This window comes from Alligator sinensis, unplaced genomic scaffold (assembly GCF_000455745.1).
Source record: "Alligator sinensis unplaced genomic scaffold, ASM45574v1 scaffold1336_1, whole genome shotgun sequence".
NCBI lineage: Eukaryota > Metazoa > Chordata > Crocodylia > Alligatoridae > Alligator > Alligator sinensis.
In genome coordinates, this window is record NW_005843037.1 from 272,103 (window position 1) to 281,600 (window position 9,498).

The following is a 9,498-nucleotide window of genomic DNA, read 5'->3' on the forward strand; positions in this document are numbered from 1 at the left end:
AGGCAGGAACTGCTCCATGCCAGGCGGGCAGCTGCATCAGCTGTGGTCACAGTTAATAGGTTCCAGAGCCCTGGCATGGAACCTCTGCTGGTGTCCACAGCTGATGCTGCCACCTGCCTGGCGTGGAAGCAGCTTCTGCCTGGCTCCGCAGCTGACACTGCTGGCAGGTTACAGGTCAGGGCTCCAGGCAGGAGCTTCCTCCATAGTTTATATAAGGGAGGTGGAAAGTTTTATATGTGCAAAACTCTTGGTTAGCATATTTTTGGGCTAACAGAATAAAATCATCATCCAACTCTCTCTTTCTCTCCTATCCCTCCATCCCCTGACCTGTTGTTTCTGTACTCTGTTCCATCAGTGGCATGGATGTTCACTAATATTTGGAGTTGTGAACCACCTGAAACAACATTTGCTAACGGATCACACCAACCCAAATTTTCAGACCCTAAAATGTCGCTGGAAGAACTGTGATGCTTTCTTCACGTCCAGGAAGGGTTCTAAGCAGGTATGTAGCGAAGTAATTTATTTACTTGGTAGTAAAGTAGAGAGCTAAGAAAAGATGTTGTAGCATTGGACACTGCAACTGAGGGTTCCCTCAGGTGCAGTGTTCAGATCCTGCTAGTCTTAGTTATGGAAACAGGATTAATTGCTTTGAGGACAAGTATTCATATAAGACCAAAAGGGCTTGGCGTTCAATATACAATAAGCAATTCAGCTATGTCTGATAGCATAGATATGTGATCATTTTGAAATGGTCTCAAATCTGACACACTTCTGTTGCTGCTTGTTGTGTCAAAATAGTAAAGAAGCCCCAGTGCTTGCCATAAAAAGCTGCTGACCTCTTTCTCTGGAAGAAAGCTAAGAGTATTTGCATTTCTTAAAGGAAAAACAAAATTAATGGAATTTTATTTTATTATTTTCATACTGTTAGAGGTGAAAATCTCCCTAGAGATTAGAATTTAAGAACTTATCGCACTGTTCAATAAAAACATTCACCTCTTGTGTGGTACAGGCTGTTAGTGGCTGAATTCTCACTGAATTCTGTAGAAAGAACACAGTGGAGGAAAGTTTGTCTGAGCCCTGAAAAGAAGTAGATCCCTTCAAATTAAGAAACAAGAGCGTGCTTTTTCAAAGCTATGAATGACATTTATGATGTTTAAATCACCGACTGGTTATGTTGCAGTTATTTCCACACAACTTAAAACAAATACTGGAAAAAAGATGGATATAATTTCACTTGAATTTTATGGGAAGTTTTTGGTAGCCATGTTGGTCTGAGACAAAAAGAAATGCAAAAATTTCTGAACTCTTGGTTCAGAAATAATACCTTTTATTAGACCAACTAGGACGTTGCAAAAAAATTATCTTTTTTCTGCAAGCTTTCGGGCTCAAATGCCATTCATCAGGCTCTGGGAAAATTAGAGATGATAAAAAGTCCCCCATAGGTGGGAAATAAACTTCATTTTTTCGCACATTTATATTATACATATTCATGTCCGAATATCTTGACATAAATTTCAGGAGGTTAAAGCAGCAACGTCTTATCCTGCTCTGAATGCTGCACACTGACAGCTTCTAGAACCCTTTATACCACATTTTTAATGGATGTTTTTCTGTCTCCTTCCAGGATGCTGTAGGGCACATTGAAAGACATGCTGAGGAGGACAGCAGGATTGACTCATGAAGCTTTTTTGTCTCCCACATTGGGAAGTAATTTTATTCATCAGAAATATTCCATGCATCATCTGCCTGTTACCCCACCTCTTTTCCCATGCTTTTCCTCCTTGGAATGCAAAAAGGGAGTGGGGCCTGATGGCTTGATTACAGAGATTGCATGTTTCATGCAGCCTTGTAGAAATGGGAATAGTCCATTGAGACTCAGACCAAACAGCAGAATTTTTCAAGTTTTAATTAATCAAAAAACACAAATAAAATCTCCCATCTCTTGTCTGCCATTTGAAGAATCATATTCTGTATGTGTAAGTTTGAGCATTCGGAGGGGGGTGTTCAGTACCCAGATTAAAAATAGGTACCAGCATTTGCTACTTTATTTTAAAATCTGTAAGGATTTAACCAAGGTGGGTACTGTTTACATGTCTGCTTCACGCTGTATCTAAGTCCCACAAATACATTCAATTTTGTTTTTTGCCAGTTTTAATAAAATATTGCTAACAAGAAAGACGCATGTTTTACAAAGAGTTTAAATTAATTTCCAGTACAAATTTTGGCTGTCTTCATAAAACTGTCTGGCCTTTTAACACGGGACTGGAATAAATGAACAGTTCCTTTTTTAAGGAATTGAAATGTATACTTTAATATTTTTATTCTTATTTTGTCTAAAAGTTGCTCTAACTGGTAAAATGTATACAGTGACTGACTGGATTTTATTGTCCTACACATTATATTCCGTAAGAGAAAGTAAGATAAGAACAGACACTGTTTGAGATGTATTATAGCAGCAAAACAGTCAAACTATTAGGTCCATTAATCTGTCAGAATATTAGGCAACTCATTACCAGACAATATGGAGAGTGACACCAATTTTTATTTTGCATTTAAACACCAGCACAGTATAATTATAATCATTATTGTGTTGATATGGCAGTAGAGCTTTTTTCTTTTTTTTTCCAATTTTGGGACAAAGTAACTAATATTGCCAGACTTCTATTTTATTTTATTTTATTTTTGTTGAGATCTTGTATGGAATATTAGCCAGTGGCACTGTTGTGCTGACTTATGGAAACTCAACTTATTAAAGATAGGCACAAACACCACATAGCTAATGACAGTCATTTTGTGTTGCTTTGTTTATGTTGTAAACAGGCTGCATCAGGTTCACATTAACTCAAGTTTATCATGGGATCGTGCAATAAAGAAGGCTGCTGGTTTTGGAGCAGGATGTTAAAGTCCGAGGATTTCAAGCAGAAGCTGAGGGTATCAAGTGCATATCATTTATATAAAGCTTGTTTCTACAAATGCTTCTGAGGGATTACCTTTTCATTTGCTTCTCAGGGAGACTGAGATCTCATTTGTGCATTTGGAACAACAAAATGAAAAAAAACGCTCTTTATTCATTTGATAGTTCCTTTGTTCTCTTAGGCAGTGGGACTGAAAGTAGCAGAGGCTTTCTTCTCTCCTGTTTTAATAACCAGCTCAAGACAAGACAGGAAGAGTTCCTACCAGCTGTGCACAGAAAGTAAAAAAACAAAAACCAACAACCACCCAGCAGTGTTAAGACTATTCTTCCCATGAGCAAGAACCCTGTGGGCGTCTGAATAGGCTCAGAGTTCCATGCAACATCTCTTCAGCTACTTGATCAATACTTAGATATGCCAAATACAAATTAAATTAATGTTATGGCCTCACTCTTTGATAACAAGATGCCCACCTAGTTATCTTCAATGAACCTAAAGTGAAGGTTTCACTTAAGGTGTTTTGGAGTCTCTTTGAGAGAATTCTTTTAATATTGTCTAGAAAAAATTCTAATTGCATAAGGTCAGTGTTTTTTCTTTCAATTTTACCTCTGTATCTCTCCTTAGGTACAGAATATGTTGACACCCTATTCCCTAAACTGTAGGGGAAAGCTTCTGGGCCAAAGGCTCTTTAATAGGTTCCACATTGTTAAGGTTTTCTGTCGAAGAGACTTCACCAGTGAAAAACTGTGATTTGGATCTTAAGCCAAGATATTCTTTGGATAGAGTACTTTTAAGTACAATTCAGGGAGATCCCTAAGCAGTGTGGTGTTCATTTTGTGATGCAGTCAGTAATGTTGTAGTGTCATCTGGGCCACCTCTCTCACAGTGAGAGAAGGTAAGATTTATTTCAGTTTTAAAACGGAAAGCTGTGGAAAGCCTAAAAGATAATTCCTAAACTATTGACATTCAAAAGCTCTTGAACCACAGACAAGGGAAATGGAAAGGTGTGTTTGTTTTTTTTGGTTTGTTTTTTTTTTTAATTAGGGTATTGTTAGTAGAATGTGATTTGAAGTGGAGGCGCAGAGCCATGTAATCAAGGGACAAGCCTGCAGTATGTAGTGTTTGTTCCCATTCTGAGAAGTGATGTGCATGTGGATTTTATTGCTCTTTCTTGTGACATTTCACATTCTCCCAAGTTTTTCACTGTATTTGGGAAACTGTTGATGACTGAAAGAACGTAATTGTCCTTTTCACTATGTTAAGCATCATGGGGGATATACTTCTTACTTCTTCTATTTTTAATTTGGCTTCCTGATTTATAAGTTGTGTTTTGTTTTGTTTTTTTTCTTTTTAGTTAAAGTGGGTGTGAACAATGACTTCCTTTTGAATCCATTTCAAGACATCAGAGACCTTTTCTTTTGCTGGTGTTTAAGCTATCCTTATGAAGTAGTTGGAATTGTTTAAATGTAGCTTTATAGTGTACATCAGAGGGTAAGAACTAGCTACGGCTCCCCTACGGATGTCTTTATTTGATAGCTTCCACCAGACACTGATGTTAAGAACCTTAGGACTAGTGGTGGGACAGGAGGTATGTAGCTGGATGGGCCTTTAAAAATCTTTGGCTGTATATTTATAAACTTGTAGCTGCTTCTGAGGTCCAGAAAAGAGTGTCAGAACATTTCACTGTGTTGCAGCAAACCATTAGAGATGAGGCTAAGTGACAAAACTGTCAGGGACTTGGGATTTGCTTCTGGGCCCATCTGTAGTCTGCTTTTATGTGCTGTCCAGCTGGAACTAGGCAAGGTCGATTTAATGGCTACTTGCTTCTTCTAGACATTAAACTGCTGCAGGTACAGTAGTTAAAGTTAATAGAACTTTAATTAATTAAATTAAAGCCTAGGGTTCAAGTAAATGTACTCCCCATGTCTCAACCCATATAAAGTCTGACTTCTAACATCCATGCACTCAGAAAAGAGCTAGAAATTGTATGGTAAGAGGGGAATGTTACTGAGTTTTGAAAGAGACTAGGTGTCTCTTTGAAAGCAATATTGCATGTCTGAAGCCTGTATTAAAGACGGTGTTTGGTTTTTCACGAAAGGAGAAGTTGAGAAGGGAGATGACAAGAATGTGTTTTTTTGTTTTTTTTTTAATTATTATTTTTTGTTTTTATTTCTGTGTCTTCACAAAGGATTGAATTATTTCTATGTGTAACTAACATATGGCGGTCTTGTTATATCACCTTTTTTTTTTTCCATAAGCAATATTGAAATTTTAAAGCCTTGACTTTTTTTTTTTTTATGGTGCAAGTGTTCAGAGCAAGGGAGAGAGTGTATGTAAGTGGAGTAATTCTACCAAATGTTAAGTAAACTTTATACCTGTATCCTGGATCACAACTTAGTGCTCTCAGACAACAAATAAATCACTAGGTCACATATTAGCAATCTTTCTATCTTTTTAGTCATCTTTTTCCCATCCATTTATACAACTTTACTGGGAGAAATGATAGTTAACTGAGGATGTTGGAATACAGGTTAAATCTGTCCCCTTCTCCCCCCACCTTCCCAAGGTACATTAATTACTAGGCTTTGGTTAGTAAGGGCCATCTTGAAGTAGACGGGAATAATTTCCACCAGTGCTAAAAGAAAACCTGTTCATTGGTACCAAGATGCATTAAATACCCCAGCTTCTGCTTGCCCCCTTGTGACAAATATGTAGACTGCACATATTCACCAGCAGAACAGTTGACAGTTGTGTATGTTGCTTTTTACAAAACAGCAAAGGATTGGCTGTATAGTGCTTTGTCCAAGAAGTGAAGTTCTATATAGGAGTTTAAAGACCTGCACAGTCCAACACTTCTGGATCAACATGAACAAGGAAGAACAAAACCTCTAAATTCAGATTAATTTCTAGCAAAATGTGGTTCCTGTGGATAATTCTGCAGTCAGGACATGATGATTTTTTTCTTGTAGTTGATCAGAAACTCAAGAATTAATGTTAATAAGAACAAAAGAGAAAAAACCCCAAAACAATGTAGATCGTGTAAGCAAGATTAGGAAAATTGTTTCAGCTATTGTCTATAAAATATTTATTCAGCGAAAATGTAGAGCAAACCATGTAGTTAAAGTGTAATATGCACCTGTCAGCTTTTCAAATTTCATTTGACTAGAAATGTTAAATCTAGTCTTTCTAAGAATCAAAGTGGAATAAAACAATGTGGGTTTTAAGTAGTTCAAAAGTAAAGCTGTGTAAATCATGTGCACAGATTTGAGTTGGCCTTTCCTCTCATTTTGGTAACAAAGCTGTGAACCTATTAATGAAACTTTATAAAGAATAAAATATTGGGAGGGGGGAGAAATAAAAGTTGTTTATAATGACATTCTGTTTGTAGTCTTAATTCTTATCTTCATTTTGAATGGACTTATTTTTCACTGGATAATTTTTAAAATTGTTTTAATTTATGCAACTGATTCTCTCATCTGGAATGAACTGAAATAAGACACTGGCATGCGCTTTCTTTTGGGAGGTAGTAGTCTACTGGGCTTTGGGCAGGGTTAGAATGCACTCATCCTTCTGTTTTAGTCTGCTGTACTAGAGTTATGTGACCTTAAGCAAGTTACTTAACCTTTCCATTTTCCAGTCCATCACATGGGGATATTACTCAACTGTCTCTTACAGATAATGTGAATGGGTAAATGTTCATTTAGTACCTTGAATATAAATGCCAATATTTTCACATGTGCATGCTGAAATTGAGCTCCTACTTTATCTTTCAACACCTTTGAAAATTTTAAATTCAGGTTCTTGACAGGCATATGCCATGTAGAAATAAAAAAAAAAAAAAAAAAGAGCTAAATCAGCTGGGTAAAAACCATGTAAAAAAGATGCATATAAATGGCTGTCTTGAAAGCCAAAGTTGAGGCAATGTATCAAGCAAGTTGTATAAGAGAATCTTTTATTTGTGACCATTAAAAAATGCAGTCTACAAAAAGAAAAATCCCAAGGTTACATTGGGTGTTTGTCAGGAAGATACTAAACTGGGAGCTACATGGAAGAAGTGTGCAAGTACCATCTCTGTCTGCTGCTGTGCCTTGTGGCACCAGTATTTTAATATTCTTCCCCTGATATCTACACTTTTCTGGTAGAAAAAGAGGGTTGGGGCAGTCTGAAAGTTGATCATTTTGGGCTTCCTATCTAGACGTTTTGGATTCAAATTTATTCTTAAATATAATTCCAAGAGATTAAACTAGCTGGATTTGCATGCTCTTTCATAACAATTAATACCTTGTAGTATTTAAAAATAATAAGTTTGAATATCTTCTTTTCTTCCTTTACCAGGGCCTACACACCTGATGATTTTTAGGTTGATTACATTTAAAATATTTTGGTGGGTAGGGCAAATAAGTGCCTTTTAGTTTGAAAGTAAATCTAAGGAACTGATTGCATCTAACAAACATTTTAATGTGTATAGGAGAGACTTTGTTTGTTTGATTTTGGGCTTGTGTGTGCTTGATAGTGAATTCCAATTTAAGGTAGAGTTTGAGTTTAAAGTACAGTAGCTATTCCTGAATAACCCCATGCACAGACCCAACTAAAAATGTTGTCCCCTTCTCAAAATATTCTAAGAAAGTTTTGCCAAACTGTCAGAACGTTTATCAGCCCAAAGCAGGTATTTTTTCCCTCCACTCTTACCAGTTTTAAAAAGTCATCTGCCCACCAGAATTTCTATTACATTATAAGTTGGCCTGAATTCTTTGCTGAAAGAATAACAACCTATTTGGTTCATCCTTTTCTTATCTCGATAATTCCTTTTGAATCTAAATTGTGCTTGTTAGGTTTTTTGTTTTTTCATAAGATCAGTATAGATCACATACAGTATTTGGCATGTTATTTAATGAATTCTACAGTAAAACTCTTCTGTCCCAATTATATATCTGAGGCCATAGTTTACCCATGGCATATAAAGAAAGAGGCTATAATCACAACAAAACTTAATGTCCTTAAAATTTGGTTTGTTCCTGTGTGTTTTTTTTTCTTTCATCCACAGCTTTGTACCAATGGCCCACTTGTGCTGTCCTCAAAGATACTGAAAATGGATAAACTAAGCAAAGTTCTTGTTTTTCAAACTTGCAAAGATTATAAGTAATATGCGGGTGCTTCAGGTTCTGTGTTGATTTAGTGTTGACAAGTATCCCGTTTTCTAATGTACAAGAGCATGACTAAACACTTCAGTCTTTTCTGCTTCTGAGAAATGAAGGGACAAACTACAAGTAGCACAGGTATTTTTTTTTAGAGTGCACATGTACAATTTATTTTTTAATCCAAATTGCAATAATACAAATTCCTCAAAATAGTTGCAATGAATTAAAGTGCTTATGATTCTTGTAATTAGTTAATAGTCTGGGAATCACCTTCTAAGACAATAAAAGGCAAAACTGAGTTTACAGTACTCTTGCAGGAAGTGATATTTTCTTTTATATCTGTTTTAGGCATGCTGTCAGTAATCCATCTGGATGGGTACTGCTGTAAGCTTAATGTTTTCTCATTTCATTGTTTTAGAGGGGTGCTTGAGGATAGTTCAATATGCTTGTTTTTCTCTTGCATCTTAATCAGCAGCAGGAAGCCAAAGTACTGAGAAGGAAGATCTCCAGATTGTAGCACAAGCTGGTGGCAAGCAATTGCTTAAATATGCCCTTTTTAAAAAAGATCTTCAAATCCCTAACTTTTCTTTCTGTACATCAAATCAGTGCTAAAGCTGAGACTGGTTTGGGCTTGCATAGGTTTGTGTTGAAGAACATATAGTAACTAGAACTGATACAACAAAAATTTCAGCAGAGGTCTAGCTTACTTACACTTTTGTACAGATTTCAATATAGCTCCACTGTGACCTCTCATAAATACAATACTGTGCATCGCACTGAAAGTTTAAAGTACAGTCAGTCTGTGAGTTATTGTCAAGGAGGAAGTTGTAAAGAAGTACCAGTAATAATGCTTAAATCAGAATTGGAGCAGAAGAGCCAAAGACTAATTTTTGATGAGTAAAAAGATAGCAGTGACAGCTATGACTTTGAGTTCAGCTATAGACCCAGTCTTGCTGCAGACTTTATTGTTAGCCTAGGATTACTAGTTATGGAGAGGAAGGAAAAGATTTCAGTCATCAATAAGTTAACCTTTATTGGTAAAATTAGATATCCATAACAAAGTCTTGGAAAGATATTTCTGCTTGTTCCTACATTATCCCTCCTACTACTTGCCACAGCAACTTGCATGTTCTGGAGCCTCCTTGCTCTAGTTATCATCAAGTGAGACAGATGCCTTGGGAGTTTCTTGTTCATACAGTTGCTTCTAACAAATCCTGAGTATTTTAGGGAGCATTCACAGCTGAAGAGAGGGAGGCCAGCCATTTGATGTTAAGCGTACATGGTGAGCTGCAGCCACTGAAATAAGAATTAGGGTTAGAGTGATTGAATAATTTGACCACTAAAAGAGAACAGTAAGCTGTTGCTATTCATAGATTTCATGGATTTTTTAGGGTCTGAAGAGACCTCAGTACATCGAGTCCAACCCTGTGCCCTGGGCAGGAAAGAGT

General features: G+C 36.6%; 2 protein-coding genes across 8 annotated transcripts in view; one reads left to right on the top strand and one right to left on the bottom strand.

Annotated features, from left to right (window-relative positions):
- Positions 1–9,498, top strand: part of ZNF106 (zinc finger protein 106) — a 90,400-nt gene that overhangs the window by 60,097 nt on the left and 20,805 nt on the right. Inside the window, exons 22-23 of one of the 2 annotated variants that reach the window (XR_003092055.1) lie at positions 356–502; positions 1,625–2,931. Coding sequence is in view for 1 of the 2 variants with exons in the window: in XM_025193329.1 (XP_025049114.1) it covers positions 356–502; positions 1,625–1,681 (204 nt within the window). In the remaining variant the exon portion in view is untranslated. Of the gene's footprint in view, positions 1–355; positions 503–1,624; positions 6,289–9,498 lie in introns of those variants that run through there. The other variant, XM_025193329.1, reaches the window with a different exon arrangement.
- The window catches only part of CAPN3 (calpain 3), a 65,521-nt gene continuing 64,485 nt past the window's right edge, over positions 8,463–9,498 (bottom strand). For all 6 annotated transcript variants that reach the window (XM_014526392.2, XM_006036905.2, XM_025193340.1 and 3 more), the window contains one exon: positions 8,463–9,346. In XM_014526392.2, the coding sequence (XP_014381878.1) occupies positions 9,320–9,346 (27 nt within the window). In that variant the 3' untranslated portion in view covers positions 8,463–9,319. The remainder of the gene's footprint in view (positions 9,347–9,498) is intronic.